The sequence below is a fragment of the Xenopus laevis genome, chromosome 9_10S (genome assembly GCF_017654675.1).
Source record: "Xenopus laevis strain J_2021 chromosome 9_10S, Xenopus_laevis_v10.1, whole genome shotgun sequence".
Classification (NCBI taxonomy): Eukaryota; Metazoa; Chordata; class Amphibia; order Anura; family Pipidae; genus Xenopus; species Xenopus laevis.
Genome location: NC_054388.1, coordinates 53,840,599 through 53,863,742, shown reverse-complemented (window position 1 = coordinate 53,863,742; position 23,144 = coordinate 53,840,599). Strand labels below are relative to the sequence as shown.

Below are 23,144 nucleotides of genomic sequence, written 5' to 3'. Positions count from 1 at the left end.
CTGGAGTGTGACCGAAGCCTTTATGATATGATAGACTACCACATGTTGTAAAAAGGGATCAGGCTTTTAAGGACAGATTAGTCAGTCACAACGCAGGGATAAACAGTCCACGAGGTAGCCAGCACTCTTGAAAGATTATTTAAATTGCCTGGGTGCAGTATTAATAATTTCAATTTAAATCCACTCGCATCCAGTCTCGCATTTAAACAATAAAACTTTGTACAATTTTCTTAAGACCTGAGAGTGTGGATCTGACTTAGAGTATATAAATATATATATATATATATATATATACATACATATACATATACATACACATACACATATATACATATATATACACATACATACACATACATACATATATACATACATACACAAAATAATTGAAAACGGATGCACACCAGGATTTAAAACATATTAAAAAAATAGTTACTTTTATTTAATGCATTTCTTAAAATAGATCAGATCAACGTTTTGGTCTCCATTTAAGACCTCTGCCAAGACCTAAAAATTCTATTAAAAACTACACATTTATAGATAAACTGTTCTGGCCCACATGCGGTTACCCCAAATCTGTATAGATTATATAGGGTATGTAACCCTGCTCCATAGCTTGGTACATATTTAGTTCATCTAACGATATATTTGAGGGGTTAACCTGGAGATGAGAGTATAGGTAAGAACAAACATAATCCACTAAGTTACGCAGAGAAAATTTGCCTGTACAATTTATAAATCTTCTATTGCAAACTAATAACACATGTATCAACTAAGTGGCATTTGTATCAAAAGAGGCTTCATTCCATATTAATAGTAACAATTTAGAAACTTTATCAAAAATTTAAGATAAGAAAAATATCAGCGCTGATTCAAATACCATAGAAATGAACTAATTAATGAACTAGTTAATTTAACCCTAACGGCGCCAGAGTGTTCAATTTCTTGATCAAAACACTAATCGTTGAAGTAAAGCTGGCCATAGAGGTAAAGATTTTTAAAAGATTCATTCGTTATCGTGAGACCACGATTATCTCGAAATGATCGTTTAAATGTACGATGTGTCCATCAACTAAAAAGACCATTTCAGGCGATATTGCCAGGAAAACGGAGTGTAGCTGCCTGCTTGGCCCTGCAAACATAGATAGATTGCACTGGGACCGATAAAGATTTTTAAACCTGGCCGATCAATTTTCTGACAGATGTCAGCTGAAAATCGTAAGATGTACGATCGTTCAAATCCCACTAACCGCACGATGATTTGACGTATTGGTCGGACTGCGATGAAATAGGTCGTTCACCAATGAAGAATCTTCGCGTCTCTGGGGACCTTAAGACTTTAGATCTATCTCCTCCTCTTTTTAAGGGAGGGATGTGATTGATGGCAATATATTTAAAGGTGGGTAATCTGTGGCCATGTTAAAGAAAATGTTTAGCCAATGGTTTGGTGTGAAGCCATCTCTACAAGCCGTACTTATAGCAGAACGATACCCGTCCATCTGCAACCTCAGGGTACATACTGTATATATATGTGTGTATATACATAAATAGCTTGGAGAGTGCCTCTTTACCTTCATCCTTATCTTCCTCAAAAAATACAAAAATACATACTATATATATATATATATATATGTATATATGATACAGTATATTGTAACATATCAGGCACTCTCTCATGCTAGTCTCTCATGCTAATGAATAGTAATCCCACAGCCTAATTTCACTACCGCTACCATGCTTTCATGTATGTATTGGTCAGCCATAGGACTCAGCATAATACGAGTCTGTATGTGGGGGTGGCAGCAAAGATGCCATTAATTTATTAATTTCAGACACATAATTTTTTTTTCTGTTTCAGACATGCCATGTTTAAACCCAGAATGCATCATTGTTTACCATAAAACATCACTGTGGCAGCCAGGGGTAGTTACTCTTGACACAATTGGGCTAATGTGTCAAAATGCTTGCTATTGCCCTTGAGCTTTGACATGCTGAAAAAATTATAGGGATCATTTATCTATACTAGAAGGCAGTGCCCTTCCTTGACGAACTGATTTAGGTTTCTTCACTCAGTTTTAGATATGATTGCCATCTGGCCAGTATTTCACCAGCATAGCCAGTAAAATACCAGCCAGGGCTGGGGCTGCTATTACAAGTTTACTGTCAATGTATTTGAAAGCAAATTTTATTTTGCTTCTGATCTGCTCCATCGCCTTTTCATCCTTGTTGCCTTATGAATTTTTGTTCCACATGAGACATCCACATAAAAACTCCACTTTTTTGCATCATTGTCCCTAACTGGACTCATTCAGACACCCAAGTTAGGACAGGACCTTGTTGCAGCCTGAGTCCACTATAGCACCCTACCTGCTTGCCATAAGGGACAGTGCAGACCTGTGCCTGGAGACATTGTGCTCTGCTGGAATTTCTACCCATGGCAACGTGCAGAGTGCAGCCATTATTCTGGATAGAAGTGCTCCTTGCATGAACACTGTGGCACACACACTTGCACCCCATAGTGATCTTACTCTTCTGTCCAGGGGCATAGTAACTGCCTGCTCTATGTCTAGATGGCATCATTTTTAGCTCTTGGCATCAATATGAGCTTCACTCAGTTGTAGTTTTGCATTTTGAAACAGCACAGCGTCAGAACCCTTTGAGGTGATGGTAGCTTAAGGGTTCCCCAGCAGCACTTGAGAGCAATTCATCTGAGCAGACACATGGGGTAAAATGATTTGTTTTGAACACAAGAACCATTAATGGCATACATTTGTGCAACATCTGCAGAGAGTTTAGAATGACCTCAACTGTGGTTGTGGCTTGTATAGAGCAATTCTGAATACGTATTGGAGCTATTAGAAGAAATTGATTTTTCAGCAGGACAAACACAAGGCAAGTAACAATGGAGCAGCTCAAGAAAAAAAAGTGAAAGTTACAATGGCCCCATCACTGGCTGATAATCTGTGGCCCTTTATGAAAACTAAGGTACACAAGAGTCCTACAAGATACAAGAACCTCCAAATGAACAATAGCTTCAAAAGGTGCTGCTGCAATAGGTGGTGGGATCAGATACTCACGGAAACAGCATAATCACTTTTTTTTATTATTCTTAAGATATTTGTTCTAATATAAAACAATGTTGTATTAAAAATGCAATTATAAGCTTCACTGCTTTGAAATAAAAAATATCAGGGAAACAACATTTCAGCATGAGATTTGTTAGTCAGTTAAAGAGAAAATTGGACAAGGGTCTGCAAAACTGGGCTATGGAGCTAGGCACCCAAGTCAAGGGTTGTATGCAGTGTGCCCCATCCCAAGCATGGCATCTTTATTTAGCTGGCTGAAGGGTGTCTGAATACACACACACACATACACACTCACATGATATATGATATATATATATATATATATATATATATATATATATATATATTTATCTCAAGACTCAAGGGACTTGCTGTTAAAAGGTAACTTTAGGGTGCTTCCACAAGCCCCATGAGTGCTGATCATTTTGTATGTGATATGTTACATAACCTGTGTTACTGAACATTAGGCTGGGCTAAGCCCACATGCAGAGACATTGAGATTCCGTATTTTTTTCGCTGATATCAATAAGTCGCTATTCCTTTAAGCTGGAAGGGGAGAGTGAGAAATCTCAATACAAGAGCCTGGCACACTCATAACAAACAAATTCTCACAAACAGGTTTCAGTTCAACCAGGTGTAAAAAACAGTAATTGCCTAAAATAGTTTTATCTGTTTCTCCTTATAAAGCAAAACATAGCCTAGAACCAAGGGTCTGAAAGAGAGAAGAAGGTGGAAAGATAATGGGAGATTTGTAATATTGTATGAACAAGAAGGCAGAGAGAGGGAGGGTGTGGAGAGCAAAGGAGGCAGAGGATTAATACGCAAAGGCCAAGAGTGCCGATTGTTCTAGGCCTGTATTTTACTGTGTTCAGTTTGTTGAGGACCATCCAGCCAATGGCCCATCAAGAAGTTGGTGGGTGCTGTAAGTTGTAACTGAAGGGCTACAGGGTCTCAACTTTCCTCTTGTATCATCCATGTTTGCTTTCTATATATTTTGCTCAGCAGGGCCCAGGCAATCACTTTTATTTATACCATCCAAAAAACAAGCTCTAGGCCCTACGTGTTTTGGTGAACCAGCTGTATCTGGAGGTAGTAATTATGGGCTTGGTCTTACTTTATATCTCACACCAACTTGACCTTGTTTGACCATTATCCCACGTCCTGCTAACCTCAGGAACACTCGTTATATACTGGGTTCATAGTTTAACAACATGGACACCTCTGGCAAATAACTGGCATAAAGGCAAAAAAAACCATGAATATAACCTGTTAAATATCTTCATACTGCAGACGTGCCATGAATGTACTGTAAAATACATCCTCATTTAATCATTCCTCACAAATATTTTGTACTGTACTAGAGCTTGTATCTAGCTAAACAAGCAAATGTGGCAGTACTGGAGTTTATATCTAGTGATGGTGGCCAAGATAGTTTTACTTAACCTTGTTTCTAGCTTAGCAGGCTAAAGGAGCTGTTCTGCTTGACATTGGCTTTTACTCTAAATTGTATCATGCCAAAGTGACCAAGGTTTTAGTTCTAAAGCTTGTAGTTAGCAAAAGTGGCCAAATTCATTGTATTAGAGTGTTTACCTTGCCAAGCTGGCAAGGTCAATGTTCTAGAGTTTGTATTTAGATGGCAAAGCTGGCTATTCCTGTACCCAGTCAGGATGGTAAAAATAGCTGTTCTATAGATTGTATCTTGTCAAGCTGGACAAAGTAGTTGTAGTACAATATGAATCTAAGTAGCTGTGTCAGAGCTTGTATGTAACCAAGCTGGCCATGCTGCTGTTCTAAATGTAAACTCTCTGATCATATGTCTGTATATTATCCAGGGTGGATAATTTCTTCCAAATCCTTTAGAGAATAATAATGATAATATTGATGGAGAGCTATTAGTCTTGGGATGCAGCACAGACTCCGACTGGGGCAACGTTATGCAGATAGCTTCCATTTTGTCTCTTATTCACTTACTTTTGTCTTCTATAATAAGGTGGCAGAGATAAAATGAGTACAGGCAGCCTGAAAATGGTGTGCCTCCTCTTCCAATTTAATTTCTTAAGGCCCCCATACATGGGCCGATAAAAGCTGCCGAGAGGTTAAAACATCCTGTTGGATCGCGGACCCATCTGTGTGTGTATGTAGTCCCGCGATCCAACTGCCCATTTCAGATACATCGTGATCCGATCGTTGGACCCTAGGGCCCACTATTGGATCAGCCCGATATCGCCCACTTCAATGTGGGCATATTGGGGAGAGATCCGCTTGTTTGGCGACATCGCCAAACAATATGTGTATGGTGGGAAACAAGCCGGCATGTCGATATCGGCAGAAGTCTTGGATATCGGTCAGCTTGATGATCGGGCTGGCTGCAAAATTTCGATCGGGCACCTTTTGAAGGCACCTGGGGCAACAGAGGCACATGATTAGAGTACATTTGTTGGGGGTGCAATTCTGTGGAGCCACAGCCTAACAAAACTTCCAAGGGGTAAGGAACCAAGGACTAACTGGGATGGGGAGAGAAAAAGTGACAGGTTTGAAAGGGCTTAGGGCAGTCTGACATGGCACCAGTCTGAGTCGTATTGACTTTGTCATCAATACTACTTGGCTCAGCTTTGATCATTTCATCTGCCAATACACCATGTTGTTGCGAGATGGTGAATGAGCTGTAGCTGCTCTTGTTGCAGTTTCAATCACTCAGGCTGGTGTATATGTCTATGAGTTCAGCCCATGGGTGCTCACTTAGTACCAATGTGAGTCTATTGGTAGTCCCATGTGCCACTCACAAACAGCAACAGTACACTGCAGCACAGAGACGGCAGTAAAGATCTCAGTTTGCCCTAACATCCACTAAAAAAGGTTTGTGTAATTAGGTTTTAATTCATTTTTATATTTGGTAATTAATGAAGAGTATGACATTTTTATAGCATCCCTTTTTTTGGGAGAATAATCTGGTTGTGATGCCCGAGGCACAGGAAGATGAAGTGACTTACCCAAGGTTGCACAGAGGGGATACTTACAACTGAACTGAGCTCATCTGCTGCAAAAGCAATTATATTATATTAGGGGTGATAAATGCTTGTACTGTTCGGCGCCACATTGTAATAAGCTCTGCCCGAGTCCCACCACAACATTACATTAACCCTGCAAAATCATGGGAAAACAGAGCAATGGCCTTAACCTTGTGTACAGGTACACTCAATAGCTACAATATAAATAAGTTCAACATATAGGGCTAACCTGTAGCTTTAAGGAATAATAACCCCTATTTATAAGCAGTGCTTATCTTCTCCCTATCTTCCTAATAATGGACCATTAAGAGAAAAGGCAGAGATTATTGTATATGGAGAATTCACATTTTCTGTACAATTATGTTGACAGGAGCTTTACCAACCTGTATGTGATTTTTCTTTTCTTGTAGTTAAAGGACCACAGAGGGGATGCAAAGCAGTGTCACAAACACAGAGATCAGGGCTCTAACTATAGAGGTCCTGGATGTAAAAGGAGGCACTTCTAATAATAAACCTTTTTTAATCTCTAAAATGACTCTTTTTAATTAATAGTGCCCAGAATAACAAACATATATCCCTGCATTCAATCTCATGTTGTTTCTAAATCATAAACCGTTCATTTTCAGCTATTTTCTTTTCTTAGCTCTTCTTTTTTTGACTGAAACATGATCAAAGAGATGCCTACTGTGCATGCATTTTATTGGGGCAGAGGCAGCAATCATGTGCAGTAGACACATCTTTAGCATTTTCACAGTCAAAGAGGGAGGGGGAGCTCAGAAAAGAAAAGGGGCGAAGCATCACCCTAGACCTGGAAATACTGTAGCTGAAATGAGCTGCAGACGAGATGCTTGCTGTAAATGACAAGAGACTGAAAAACTGAATGTAGGAAGATTGTAGGGGCTGTTTAGAGTCTTTTTAAATAAAACACTTATGTATCCTATAAGCGTTATTAGTATAACTATATGCAGAATGTATTATGTTTTAGGTGGGGTTTAAACTCTGGAGCCCAGTAACTCACTCTATAGAATACCCCCCAACATTTTGGAAATAAAAAGAGGGACAAAATGTTTTTGACCAAGCCCATTTTTATGGCCACACCCCCTAATTGCCACATTTATTTTACGAAATTTGGCAGGTTATGAAAGTTTGAACATTTTTCTGTGTTTTTTCCCCCCAAGTATTAGTTTTGCTAATGAAGGTGAATTGCCCTTTAAACTGTGAGTCTAACTTTCCCAAGGGACCTGTTATGTTATATTGTTACAATTGCTTATTTGCTTATCTCAAAATTGTTACAAAAGTATCTTATCTTCTGCTGTGGCTGTTCTGGACATTGTTTCTTTTTCTGCCTGTTCAGTGCAGAGAAAAACGGGACTTTCCAGTACAAACGTGGGACTGCGGGTTGAGCTGTCGAAAGAGGGATGGTCCCTCTAAAAACAGGACAGTTTGGAGGTATGGATGTCAGTCATGTCAGGTTACAGAAAATCAGCAATAACACACTGCATTTAGGTACAAACAGCCTAGGTTAGGCAGGTTGGTACAGATAACCTAAGTTTGGTAGGTAGACATGTACACCCTAGGGTTTGCAGATAGGTATTGTACAGACAGCCTAGGGGTAGGCAGGTAGGAACAAACAACCTAGGGTAGGCAGGTGGGTATGGACAGCATATTAGTATAACTATGCGCAGAATGTCTTACGTTTTAGGATGGCATGCCAGTCATGTTAAGTTACAGAAAATCAGCAATAAGGATTGGCAGACAGGTATGGACAGCCTAGGATAAGCAGGTATGTACACGAGCCTAGGGTTTGCAGGTAGATATTGACACCCAAGGGTAGGCAGGTAGGTATGGACAGCTTAGGGTAGGCTGATTATCATGGACAGCCTAGGGTAGGCAGGTAGGTATGGACAGCCTAGAGACAGGGGTAGTGATCACTTAGTTGGATAAGCACACCCAGTCTCGCCCCCACCTCCATAATAAATTAAATAAATTAGTGACAGATAAGCTGTTAGAGGCTTTTATAGTCTAATCGTTACAAGTAATTAGCAGACAGTCCTGATGGGAATCAGAGATAAAGAGCTGGTGCCTGACTGATAAACTTGCAGTGCACAGTGACACTTAATGCTGCTCCCTGGGGGGGGGGGGGAGCATATCTTTGTTAGTGTACAAAGCCCCAGCAATAGAGATACAAACCTTTATCTGAAGCTCTCTCTTTATACAGTATCTAAAGTATACCATTATCATTTGTATAGTGCTGATGTCCAGGGGTATTGTCCTTTCATATTCCTTTCCAGTTTTAAAGTTCATGTCAAAATGCCCCAGCTTTCAGCTTTCAGAACTAAGCTTGAGAGGCTTGAGCCCCTACATCTTGAACTGTACCTCTATCTCCACACGTTCATGAGCGCAGTGTGGTGCTGGTGGTGGGAGGTCAGGTTGCATAGGCCAGTCAGCCTGGCTCAGCACTGATTGTTGGCAAAGGGAATTGCCATCATGGGGGATTTTTCACCTGAATAAATCAGTAATCGCCAGTACCATCAGACCCCTTGAATTAAGATACCACAGTGCAACTGCAATGGCAAACAATCCCCCGGAATTGCCATGAACCCATATTCATAACTCAGATTACTGCACAATACTGGCACATGCAAGGATGGCACACACATCACCCCATTGGCATTTTCAGGTAATTGGCATAAGTCCGTAGCAGGTGTTTGATGCCTATGCTAGAACTGTGGCTTTGAAACCCATCTGGGAGCCACCAAGACTGGCGATGTGTCCCCAGAATTCCCTGACAAACACATAACGGAACCAAATCATCTCTTTATTAGCTTCCTCACATCTCGTTTGCCGAGTTAATTAAGTGCACCCATGAGACAATTTATATTTGTCACCAGGTGAAAGCTCTCTGAAAAATGACAGGGCATCGTTACTAACAAAACCTCACACCTTGGATTTAATTGGATTGGACCCCCACCGCCCAGAAAAGCCAATTCATTTATTTTGTTGTTTCCCTGTAATTAGTAATAAATGCTGGCATCACTGTATGGTCATAGGTGTGCCCTTAACTACAAGTCATTCTACTTGCACAATACTGAGTGTTCCCCCTGGCTGAATGAAAAGGAACCTTGTATCTGGTGCTCTATCAATGGCAGTTGTTAGGTATAGAGTTCCTTGCATAAAAAACAGCTAGTTATTGTGCCTGGTACACATGGCCAATATTTATTTTTTTGGGGGGAGGGGGGTATTCTGCTTGTAAGCAGCGGCCCAGGTAAGAGGTAGGCTAATAATCGGGACCTCCCTGGGGAAGAGCTGCTTCTATGGCCACTCTATGGCATGGGCATTCATGCGCCTACTGTCTCTATCTTGTCCTACTGCCTCCATTTTATCTTAATGTCTGATATCTGCCCTACTGTCTCCATCTTGCCCTAATGTCTCCATCTTGGACTACTGTCTTTATCTTGTAATATTGTCTCTATCTGGTTCTACTATCTCCATCTTGCCCTACTGTTTCCATTTAGCTCTACTGTCTCCATCTTGCCCTACTTTCTTTATCTTGTAATATTGTCTATGTCTTGCCCTACTGTCTCCATCTTGCCCTACTGCCTCCCTCTAAGTATACTGTCTCGATCTTGGACTACTTTCTTTATCTTGTAATATTGTCTATATCTTGCCCTACTGTCTCCATCTTGCCCTACTGTCACCCTCTACATCTATTGTCTCCATCTTGGACTACGGTCTTTATCTTGTAATATTGTCTCTATCTTGTCAATCAGGTTTGAGCTCTGCGCATAGTCCAATTAGGGAGATAATCAGCAGCACCAAATATTTGTGTGGATCCACTGGTCCACAGAGTATACAATAAAAGGTTCTTGGGTCTGGTGCCCTTTTCGATATAAAACCCCCAATGCCTAAATAAAGATAAGAGATCTATAGTGTATTACAGTTTTTCCAAGAAAGCAAATGGATAATCGGATCTACTCACAGAGTAATTTATTCGTTTTCTGCTTAATCGCGTAGATCGATGCCGCATGTAGTAGAGGCAGTATCCAGTACACCAGTCAGTCAGGTGAGGCTGTGTCAGGGTAACCTCCTTTAAAAGCCTGTTAGCTTAAGAAACAGTCTGAAATAGAGCACAGAGATCTATGGGCAAACATTTTGCCCGTACACTACTGTCTCCACCTTGCCCTACTGTCTCCATCTTGTCCTACGGTCCTATTTTATCCTTATTTTTGTCCATCATATCCTACTGTCAACATCTATTAACATACTATAATCACTGTCATACTGCCACTATCTTGCGTTATTATATATTTCCCAGGATATCTAACAATAACTGCTGCCCTGAGGTGGCTAAATGTGCAGACCCAGGGCAGATCCCCGACAGCTTAGTAAATAGTCTGTGATTACAAGCTAAAATGAAGTGGTAAGGGTAAGAATGGTTCAAAATGATGTCCCATTTACACACAGACCAATAGCACTGATCTCTCCTAAAAGTCTATGGGCTGTTTGTACACAATTACTATGGATTTTTAGCACTTACTGCTGAATTTCTACCCTGCCATTGATATGGGTCCCAATGGTGGTAAAGGTCCAGTTGTCACATGTGAAGCCATCATAATGCTCAGAAAAGGGGGCAGATCGTGAGTCTGTAAACTCAAGCTTAAAATTAAGTTATCATGTATCATAAGAATAGAAGTGTAATTAAGAATCAAGCAGTTGGCAGTCATTAGGGTGCTGTGATGGAATGCCACTCTGTGTAGTACAATAAATCAGAACTGGAATCAGAGGCCATACAGAAAAGATGCTACACATGTAAAAGGAAGCTACATTTCAGATGGTGGAGAATAATAGGAGAGTTGTAAAGGATTTGGGGGTGTTGCAATGCCTGCACCCTAAGAATATCTAACACACTATCTGCTTACCCAGTGACCAAATGACTTCTGTCCGCATGGGCAACAAATGCCCTTTGTGTTCTTACCTAATGCATCAGTAAACTCCAATTGGTTTGGCTGATAACTAGCTATGGAAAACTGCTATAATTCATTAATTCCTTAAAGTCATTAAAGCTGAATTTTACACTATGTGTGTGCTAGTGAAACTCAGTTGGTGCAGTGAAGCCCATCCTGTGTGTGTTAAGAGGATAAAGGACTTGCTGCTGTGCCACCCTGCACAGGGCACAGATACACAGCATGGCTAATAATAATAATTATCATAATCCTAATTATGATAATAACACTATGACGTTCTCTTGGGCAGACAATGGCACTGCCTCCACTTGGTACCAGATATGAAAAGGACAAGGTGAGGATTCGATATTAAACAGCAGTTAATGCATTTAGCTGGGTCAGAGGGCTTGATATACCTTATAAAAATGAATAGAGTGCTGTAATATTTCTCAGCAGCACAGAAAGGGTCAGACAGACACTGCTTCCAGGTGTAATTATACTTACATATTAAAGTAAATGCAGTGGAAATGAATGTATATTGGGAATCAAATTACAATACTTTTCATTAAGCAAAAATGTATTTTTGGGTTTACATCCCCTTTAAATATCCAATAATATATGGTGGCTCTTCTTTATTTTTGGATAGCAGTGACAGTGAAATCTACAGATGGAAAACATATTCAATAGCACAGAGATAAATCCCCAAGTTCTTATTAGAGGATGCAAGATCATAAATCCAGTCAGAGGAATAAAAATCAATGCGTCACAGCTAATCATGATGGAGTGGATCTGGGAGGGAAAGAAAGCAGCACCAGTGCTGGTCACAAATAATCCCACTGATACTTCTGGAAACCATGCTGGGAGTTTGCAAACCAGAGGTACCATTACAAGGTGCATAGAGGGTACTACAGTCAATGGCAGTCAGGGTCAGGTACTTCAGTCAGGTGACTTCAAATATCCTTATAATTTACAGTATTTAGTACATAAATCCCTTACAATACATGATTGATACTTATAAATGACTCCTGCAGCCTTGTGCCTGTATATAGTCACTGAATCCCTCAGTGACTTCTAATATCCTTATAATTTACAGTAGGGGGTACATTAACCCTTATAATATACCAGTGATACTCAGAGTTCCCTATATAACTTAGTTCTGTGACTGTGGATAAAGTACAAGGTACAGTTATTATTATATTATTACAGAGAAAAGGGAAATACATTTTAAAAATTTGGATTAATTGATTATTATGGAGTCTATGGGGGATGGCCTTCCATAATTTGAAGCTTTCTGGATAACGGATCCCATATCTGAGATAAGATATATTTATGAAAACAATTGTTTCCTGTAGCCATACATATAGCCAGTTAGCCAGTGACTAGTAATACCTGCATGCAATTGCTGCATCCCTAAAGGAGGCACATTGGAAATCAGCTGGATAGAGACAACACGGATTCAATTAGGATAATAGTTGCTGCATTTGCCTGATTTGCTCTAATTCTTTATCCTAATTTATTTATAAAGCTTGAAGATTTGCTGCAGTGCTGCACAGCAGGAACCGGAAAGGCACGGAATTAGCAAAACAAGGAAAAGTAAATAAGGGATAAACATGGGAAATTAGGTTTCTACTCATAGGTAGGATGAGGGGAACACAGGAGGGGAATGACCTCCAACAAAATCGGACACACTAAGTGGATAGTCACCTTATATTTGTACTGTAGATAAGTGGTGTCCATGTTTGCTGGGGGCCATATATAATATTCAGCCCCAGGCCTCCCAGCCCATTATAACATGTCCTTGTCCCCTTCCCCCTGACAACCTAAACCAAAGTGTACCCAACAGTAACCCAAATTTTAATAAAGGCTTGGGAATGCTAAGTCTAAGCCTTTCCTATGTAGTAAAACTTCTATGTGTTTTGGGATATATGCTTTGGGACTGTGTTGATACTGCCACTGTATTCATCTTCTTTATGTTCTGGGGTATTTTACATGGATTGCTACCCCTGCGCATGTGTCTAATGCCCTAGCACCCCCACCCCAGTTGTGCCCTAGGTAGGGTTGCCACCTTTTCTTATATTTTTTACCGGCTGGTGGGGGGGCAAGAACGAAAGGGGCGGGGCAGTGATGCCAAAAGGGGCATGACATGATGTCAAAAGGGGCGGGGCCACAGCGTGGAGAACCGAAGGGCTCTTTTTGAAGGGTATTACAAACTACAGCTACATTGCCGGTAAATTTGTAATACCGGCCCTGACCTTGGCAGGTGTTTTACCAGCTAGGCCGGTAAAATACCGGCCGGGTGGCAACCCTAGCCCTAAGCAGGGCTGGAACTAGGGGTAGGCAGAAGAGGCACATGCCTAGGGCACCAAGCTTGGGGGGCGCCAGGCACATACCTCACATGCAGCCTACCCCATGTCCAGCAAGTGTTACCTCAGTGAAAAGTGGGTGCACTCTTTGAAGTCAAAGCTTTGCGCACAACTGCACTCGGCGGTTGCGTACGTGCGTCCTCACTTGTGCACGCGCGTCCCCGGTTACGCACACGCGTACTTGGTTGCGCACACACGGTTAGGCATGTGCGTACTTGGTTGCGCACTGCTGCTGGGGGCTGAAGTGGCCAGGTTGCCTTGAGCTCCCGGTTGGCCTGGCCCGGCGCTGGCCCTAAGCACATGCCCCTTACACTTATCCCTAGTTCTGGCCATGGAAACCTCTAAAAGCACCCAGACTGTGACAAAGTAAGTCCAAACCTATGTTAAAAATTATTTTCCTTTCTACAAGATCCAGTGCCAAAGAAAGGGAAACCTGTACCCAGGCTGGTGTGCCTATAAGACAAGACCAATTTGGCTACAGATTGATGACTTTGGGTGTTCTTTGTTTAGTGCAGCCTGGTCTGTGCTGGTAATCAAGGTAGACAGAAATTTCAGCTTGGAGGCACAAGGCAGTGGGATGGAGCGGTGATGGATAGCTGCATTTTAGCATGGAGAATTGATACAGTTGGGACAAGATAATGCAGAGGGAACACAGCTTTTGGGAATATGGATTTTCTCTGTGATTCCCGGATCATTCCTATGGATTAGTGTGACAGCCACTGCCTGTGCTCTCAGGGATTGTTAGAATACAGAGTCACGCAGCTAGCCCCCATCAGTACAGAGCTTACGTGGAAGGGAAGCACCATTTCTAAACCCCTTATGATTAATAATTTCCTTGTACGTTGGGAAATATATTTATTTAGTTCTTCAAACTTCTACTGGTCCTTCCCTTTCTTATTAGCAGACAGTGGCCATGTGAGGCTTACTTATACTCAAGGGCTTCTATGCGGTTTATCCATGTTATAACTCTGGTAGCTTTCACAGCTGAAGCCTGACACTGAATTCAAATTCTATGCAATATCGAAGTTAGAGAGCTTATACCCCTGTATAAATACCTTTTGCAGTATCAGGTGCTATGCTGAAGGACCCATGCCTGCTTCAAGGGTCAGACAATCCAATGAAGAAAATGTCAGCAGCACACAGAGAATTTGAAAAAGTGTCAAGTTCATTGATTCCAAAACATCCAAAAGCATGGCTTGATAAAGGGACTAGGTGGCCTGAAACGTTGCCTTGCTTTTGGATGTTTTGGAATCAATAAACTTCACACTTTTTCAAATTCTCAGTGTGCTGCTGACATTTTCTTCACTGAATTCAAATTCTATGACCAATTGCTTGGAATGGTTCTGGCATCGTTGTTACTCTCTGTAGCCATTCCATTCATGAAACTGCACTAGGCTTTCTGTCCACCAACTTTCAACATTGTTTCTATTGTGAAATGAGATGCACACAGGCCCCAGCACAATATTTGGGCTTGAACCCAACTTCATGGTGTATGGCATAGATATAAGCACAGCTGCATTGATTCTAATAACTCTGAGCATACTACTGCCATCAGGTTCCTGATCTCTGAGTGAGGACACCACCATCACATCTTTACTAGAAGGTGATATCAGGACTCTGTCATGGTGTCCCATTAAGCAGAGCTCTCTCTGCCTGCTAATCCTACTTCTGAACACCAGCAGAGGCCAAACCCCAGAGGATTGAAATAGCAGCCTTATGCTTTAATGGCTTAACCTACAGATACGCCTAGCATTTACCCACCGAGGGATGGCTGAACATATAAACACATAATTGTGTCCCAGAGACCTTAAGAACCACATTGCAATTGAGCTATCACACTGAAAGGCAAATGTCAAACAGAAACCAAGATCAGCACTACGGCTAATGTCACACTCAGTGGATCCTATATGTTGTGGAAAACAAAGCTTTGCATCTCATGTTTCTTACAGACAAAAGTAAGGGGTTCCCCCTGGATCTGAGCAGCTTATCTGCCAGAGCGGGCAGCTGCTGAAATCTGCAGTTATTTCCTAGGCAGGAGATCTCGTGCCAGCCAAGTGTAACACAAGGTGCACAGTGCAGTTAATATCCCTGGGCTGATTTTGTGCTGGATCAACCCAAGAGGATTCTATGGGTCGGTAAGTTCTGCTGATACCTCTAATCATTTCACTAGGCACTATTAACTCAATCAGTGCTGATATGGGATTCTGCTGGAAGCTGTATAGGAGGCTTAACTTTAAAGCATTGTTGCCTCCTTGCTGTATGTGAAATGGGTTTGTCATAATAATACATGAATATGTAACATGCTTTGAAGTCACAATAGACACTATACATACAGTGTATAGATGCACTAGCCCCAGACCTTAAATTCAGGAAGTGGAGAACAGCAGCTGGAAATGGGGCATCCAGGCACCCACAAGGGTCATAAAAATAAAGTTAAAAATTGAATGATACATTAAAAGAGCAGCATTTCCATTTGCCCTATGCATTTCATGTTGTACTTAATCATAGGCTCTTCTTGACTGCCTGAATGCATGCTTTTCTACTGCTTAGTGTTAGAGCAATGCCATCACTGATGCTGCCTTTTCAGCAAAGAATAATGCATAGCCAGTGTGAGGGGCCCTAACTCATATGCAGTCTAGTGCACATTTTGCACAGTGTTCTGCAAGGGACCCAGAAAGGAGCACTTACTAACATGCAGTCTAGGGCACAATGCTCCCCTAAGATCACGTCGGAGTGGAGGGCCTTGAATAATGTGCAGTCTAATACACAATGTTGTTCAAAGGTCCCATTGAAGGACCCTGACTATGTGCAGTCTAGTGTACAATGTTTTTCAAGGGTCCCAGTAAAGTGCCCTGAATAATGTGCGATCTAGTGCACATTGTGCTCCAAAGGTGCCAGTGACGGGCTCTGTCTAATGTGCAGTTCCCAATGGTCTGAGTAAGGGGCCCTGACTAATGTGCGGTCTAGTGCACAGTGATCTTTAAAGGGCATGTAAAGTCTAAAATAGAATAAGGCTAGAAATGCTGTATTTTGTATACTAAATATAAAAATGAACTTACTGCACCAGAAGCCTAATCAAACAAATAATTTATGCTTTCAAAGTTGGCTACAGGGGGTCACCATTTTGTAACTTTGTTAAACGTCTTTGCAAGACTAAGACTAAGTGCACATGCTCAGTGTGGTCTGGGCTGCTTAGGGATCATCATAAACAAAGCTGCTTGAGTTCTGCATGGCTGGTAAGTAAGGCGGGGGGCTCCCCCTGCTGTTCATAAGTATGACTGTTTCCCTGCTCGGCAGTTAGGGACCGTCTGACAATTCCTATCCACAGCAGTAAATGAAGGGAGAATTTCACTGCAAACAGTCAGATTTCTTATAAAAACGGTACACATTTTTTAATTAAAGTATATTGGAGATAGGTTTCTTTTTCATTAAAGAAATTAAAAATGGGATTTTATTTTTTTTGGCTTTACATGCCCTTTAAGAAATGACTGACCCCCACTAAAGCCTGCTCAAAAGCCCACCATGACCCTCTCTAACCTCTAATCAGAGAGCTGTTTCTGTGCAGGTATGACATGGCCTCTCTATGAACGAATGGAGCTTGTAGATTAAAACCTGGACACTGAAAGCTTGCTTGCAATGATTCCCTGCCTGGTGCAGTTACAGGAGCCATAAATCTACTCATTTCCTTCAAATAACATCATGTCACCGGTGGGGAGATGATTCAGGGCAGTTACTGCTCACATTTTATTTGTTCTGCAGGTTTTTGGTAGGGCACTTGGTAGCTGGGATGCATTAGTGTTGTGTGGGCCAGGAAAAACTCAACCTGCACCCGACCCTAACTCACAAAATGTTGTAATTGTAGGATCGGGGCCAAACCCATAACTGTATCTTCTCACTCTGTACACTACTTATTTGTGCATCTCTGGTTCCAAGGCAGAGAATTGAGTAGAAGGGAGTAGAGGAGAAGTGCACTTTCCATGTCTGACCTCCACCTAACCTTAATACACAATGGTCACACAAATTTCAATCCAAACCTGCCCAACCGGCAGTAAGCCCTCAGGTCCCCTGTTCCTTAAGTATTCATTTTGGGGGTATAGTTCTCCATTAAAGGGCATGTAAAGTCTAAAATTAGAATAAGGCTAGAAATGCTGTATTTTGTATACTAAATTAAAAATGAACTTACTGCACCACAAGTCTAATCAAACAAATGATTTATGCTTTTAAAGTTGGCTACAAGGGGTCACCATCTTGTAACTTTGTTAAACATCTTTGCAAGACCAAGACTGTGCACATGCTCAGTGTGGTCTGGGCTGCTTAGGGATCATCATAAACAAAGCTGCTTGAGTTCTGCATGACTGGGAAGTAAGGCGGGGGCTCCCCCTGCTGTTCATAAGTATAATTGTTTCTCTGCTCAGCAGTTAGGGACCATCGGACAATTCCTATCCACAGCAGTAAATGAAGGGAGAATTTCATTGCATACAGTCAGGTTTCTTATAAAAACGGTACAGATTTTTTAATTAAAGTATATTGGTGATAGGTCTCTTTTTCATTAAAGAAATTAAAAATGGGTTTTTAGTTTTTTGCCTTTACATGCCCTTTAAGTACACATAAGGATAGCCTTACGCGTTTCATGGACAACAAATAATCATAGACCTCCAAAAAGTTGATTGGGGCTGCAGAACTGCAGCTTCGACTTATCTGATAATATGGGGCAACTAATACAGAGTTAGTCAGTGACCGTTAAAAGAAATATATTGGTAAATACACTCTCCCTGTGCCATCACATACAGGCCTGGCCCATAATGCCTCACATGAGACTGATCTGTGGAAACTCTAAGCACTTATTTGTAACAAGACAAGTAGGCTGATGCCTTGGATTTGTTTGATGGATCAGGGTGACCAAAGTGCTCCTCAAAGTCATATCACCCAGCAAATGAGTAAAACAGGACATTCCTGAATTTCTTTCCATCATGGAAGCCAATAAGGGCTGCATCGTGGTACCAAGCATAGGCTCCTCCAGAAAAGATTTAAGACTTGGGGCACATGGGTACGGTGTCTGTCAGTCCACCTATCACTGCCCAATGAAACGCACAGGAATATTGTACAAAGAATTAGCTCTGTAAACTATTTTGTGTTCATATAATCATATGGAACTAGGCTGTTTGTGTATTCGGATGAAAGTATCCATAGAATTAGCCCTGTTTTTATTCTGGCGTGTGTTTTGGGGCATTATACAGGAAATTGCCACTGTATTTATCCTACTGTGTGTTATTTGGGTATTTTGCATGGAATTGACACTGTATTTATCCTGCTACGTGTCCTGGGATCTTATGCATGGAATTGACACTGTATTTATCTGCTATGTGTCCTGGGATCTTATACATGGAATTGGCATGAGTCATGACCCAATTAATTTTAAAGGCAAAATGAATTGGGTCATGACTAATAAAAACATTTGACTAGCATACTTATAGACAGACATTAAAAAATTAGGAAAATCTGGGATCCCTGATATTTATACTCTTTTCCAACTGTAGAGACTTCTGCACATTCACTCTACAACCAATCTAGGAATAAAAACGCCTGCACCTCCCGGAACATCCACGCCACTGAGTTTACTACTTGGTCTATAACTGTCTGGTTTGCTCAGGTGTGTATAAAAACTCTTAGATGGCTGGGCCTCCCTATAGCCGCCAACCAATAACACACTTTGGCACCTACAATAAAGGGACCTTCTCAGGAATTGTCAGATTAAACACATCGTATATATTTGTATTGCCATTACTCTGTGATTTGTTAATTGAACCTCTGTTCTTGTTACACTTTCCCCTCTCAGAACCCGGTAAGATACCTTCTCCTTCCTCTTCCCTCTCTCCTCTCCCTTTTTTCCTATAAACATTTGATATGTATCAAGCTATTGTTAGTATTGCAGTTCAACCTATATATTTTGAAAAAGGAAAAAAAAATTATTGCAAAGAAAATGTCTTTAATGAGCCTCCCCAAATCAAGGACAACAGGCTATGTAGTATAAGCCATAACAAGGGCAGCCAAACGGCTAAACAGGGGTCACTCGGGACACTGGCCCTCAGCAGACCATAACTATTGTGTTTTTTTAATTTAATCATTTATTTCAGCATCTGTGTTCCTAAACGGGGCGGTTTCCTGACTCTATCTTTCTGTAAATCCAATTGGAATTCCTTTACTGTCCAAGGATATTTTCTCTCATTTATGCCAGGTGTATTAATCTTCCAACATGTGATGTATCGTTTAGGATAATAAGGATATTTTATTGAACACAATAAATAATACAAGGAAAGATGACCCCCCCCACTGAAGGAGTTACAAGAAAGACCCCAGACTTGACGCCTACAAATATGTCTTGTACTAATGAATTAACTTTAATGCTCAGCAACTAATTAGCTTGCACCATGCAGGGTCCCCCAGTAAAAGGTTAGATTTTATACCTAAAGTCTCTTCACTCGGCTACATAAATTTCCAATAAATAAATTTAATGGGAATATCCTGCTCTGTGAAACATACAGTGCCCCATTGTATTGGTAACTATTGTAGACTGTCATAGACTGGACTGTTTGCTTTTCTTCTTGTTGCCAACTAAATAATCTGTTACATTAAAGGAGATCTGCAGATCCTGCAGTACCGGCAGCCGCCACTGCAACCGTGAAACTGCACTAATTAAGCAAATAACAGGACAGCGCCTCTTGGTGGTCACTTAGATTTACACCTTTCGAGCAATGAAATCATTAAGACATTTTAATATTTTTGCATTTACTATAGACTATTTTGGGCTAAGGGGGAGGCTCTGACATGATTTCTGTGGGTGCTGTATTATCCAGTGCACACACCCCATTAGCCATTGTATAGGAGTCAATCGGAATTAGCAGCTGCAGAATATCAACAATGTACAAAGGCTCAGAAATGACATTTATCAGATGGCTGCTTTTCTCATTGCATTTAGTCAATATCCTCCGTATGATCTACAGTCTAATAAACTCTTAGTGGCTATTGACCTGTATTATATGGAACTAAATAAATAGCTTCTGTACATGTGATCGGGCTCTTCTTGGTAGTGAGGAGGGGACAGGGGGCAAAATACCCTTCTCATGGCCCTCAGTATTTGAATTCTAGCATTGGGGTATCTTGACACACAGACACTTGTCTCACTTTTTACACATCCACTTACTCACAGAGCCTTCCCCTGATGCCATTACACCTTACTGTACATCTGGGAGCATAGTGGCAGCCCTTTAACCTGGCATTATCTTGCCTTCCTATACACACATGTATAGCCCCTTCCCTCAACACCATTTTCCCTTACTAAACACACTATGCCATACTGAAAGTCCATCCCTTTAACATTATTTTGCCTTATTTTACACAATATTGGGTTGGGTGTGTAGGTCTGCTCCCCATATAGATATAAAACTGCCTCACTATACATACAGTCCCAGAGTTACAACCCCTCTGCCTTAATATACACATGATGACCCAATTGAAGCCCATTCCTGTCAGGAAATTGCCTTACTATACACAAACAAAACAGTCACAGTCTCTGACATATGTTTTACTAAAACTGTTCTTTTCCCTTGTATTTACACTGAATGGAAAAGGCTTGTAAACTCAAAAGTCCAGTTAGTGCAGAGGAAAGGCGAAATTGGGGTTTATTTCCTATGAGACACGTTTCCTTTCCAATCAAATACATGACCCCCAATGATTACTGAACTGGTTAAAACAAATCCAGAGACAATTATCTTTCCCAGAGGATGGGATTTAACAAACTGCATTCCCTGCCGGCTCATATAATCACCCCTGAGGCAAATTAACCCCTATTGATGTAAAGACACAGCTTGTGCCAAGGAAGTCAATGCATCCTTTTACATAGCAGATATTTGGGCTTTTAGCTAATTGAGTCAGAAAGTGTCAGTGAGAATTACTTTCCAAATATACTTATGCACAATTCATTCCTTCAATATAAATCCCTACACAGGCATCATGTAACAGCCTCTACAGAGAAGGCACAAAGAGTTACCCTTTAATATAAGGATGACCCTTATCCTGAGCCTTGGGTCACAAAGTACCAATGAACTAAATAAAGCAACCATATGCCTTGCTCCACATACGCCCATCAAAACAGAACAACATCAGCACCCAAAAATCTGCAGCTCTCTGGAAAAAAAGTCCACTTAACTAGGGTAACTCTGGCTACTTGTATCTATGACTCTGGGTCCATCTGGGGTCATTATAAGGTACAGAACCAACATTTGTATAATGTGGGGGGGGGGGCTTACCACAGAGAAGTTATGTGCAGAACAGCTGTCCCCACTAAAGTTGCAGCTCTTCAGCATCTCTGCAAGCTGATGCCCAGTCCTATTCACAATGTCCAGCATGTCAGGATCATCGTACATTAAATCCGAGTCTCGATGCCCTTCTCGGTCTTTGGGCGGCAGGCCCGTGAGATTAGCCAGGTGATAAATGTCAGGATCCGTCAGAGCTGAGTGGCGGAAGCGGTTGATATTACAGATGGTGATGGCTGGAAAAATCATCTCCCCCATCACCTCCTCGTCCACGGCAGTGACATGGGGGTGCTCCAGGTAGTATTGAGTGCATTTTGCCACCTGGTATAGAAAAAACAAGAGTGAAGCCAAGAATGCCAGGGCCCACAGGGTTGGCTTGATGTCCAGTCTGCCAGTTTGGAAGATGTGCCGCAGCCCATGGAGGGTGCTAGTGCTGGCAAATGTGGCTAAGTCCCGTCCGGCTGCTGGTACCTCGTCCCCAATCAGACTCTCCCTTTCCCCTTCCTCCTTCTCCTTCTGATTCCCATCCTCATCTGCAAACTTGATCTTGCAGACTATCTCGATGGGCATTGGCAAGAAAATTTGGGGAGACAGGGTTAAGGGGCTGTAGAGATGTTGCTAGACCCCCCTGACCCTGCTCCCCCTTTTAGGATCAAACTGCCTTTTTCTTATATAGAAGTGATAGTAGAGAGCCTGAATCCCCAGTAATTCCCCCCCAAAATTGAATTGTAAAAAACTGAACTAAAAACAGAGTGAGAGTCCAGCAAGCAGCAGAGGTTCTTAGTGCTGATCTTGGCTGCTTGGTCCTTCCCTGCTTTAAGGTTTGTATCCCAGTGACTTTGCTTTATCTCGGCAGGCACAGCTGTGAGCGAGGGATGAAAATCTTGTCTCCTCTTGTGCTTCCTTACCCCGGCACAGGCAGCAAAGCCTCTACACAAGTGCTACAACAATCCCCTGGCTGAGGGAGGGAGAGGGATCCCCATGTTACACCAGAGAGACAGGGACACAAGAGAGTGAATGTGTTTTATAGATGTAGGTGTATGTGTGTGAGTGTGTGAGTGGGGGTAAGGAAGAGAGCAGGAAAGCAGGAGAAATGTGAATGAAATGCCTGAAGCAGCACTGGCCAGCGAGTCCCAGGCAGGCGGAGTGAGACGGCACACTATGTTCTCAAGTCAGATTGCCACACTTGTTTGAATGAGTGAACTGGTGAAGCTTGGCACTCGCTAGTGCCGTCTGGAAGCATTGCCAGCAGAAGGGACGCCTGTGCCGACTCACTACAACTGCAGTTTCCCTCCCTCACTCCTCAATTTGCATTTATTTATCATTTGCTTGCAACCGATTAACAACTGGGACAGACTGAAATATGGCTGGAATACATTGGGCAGCGATGGGTAGGATCCACCTGTGGCACTACATGAGATAAAAGGGATAT

General features: G+C 41.7%; 1 protein-coding gene across 1 annotated transcript in view; it reads right to left on the bottom strand.

The window, feature by feature from the left end:
- The window catches only part of asic4.S (acid sensing ion channel subunit family member 4 S homeolog), a 130,602-nt gene extending 107,798 nt beyond the window's left edge, over positions 1–22,804 (bottom strand). Inside the window, exon 1 of the mRNA XM_018238736.2 lies at positions 21,707–22,804. Coding sequence (XP_018094225.1) covers positions 21,707–22,282 — 576 coding nt within the window. The 5' untranslated portion in view covers positions 22,283–22,804. The remainder of the gene's footprint in view (positions 1–21,706) is intronic.
- Between the last annotated feature and the right edge of the window lie 340 nt (positions 22,805–23,144).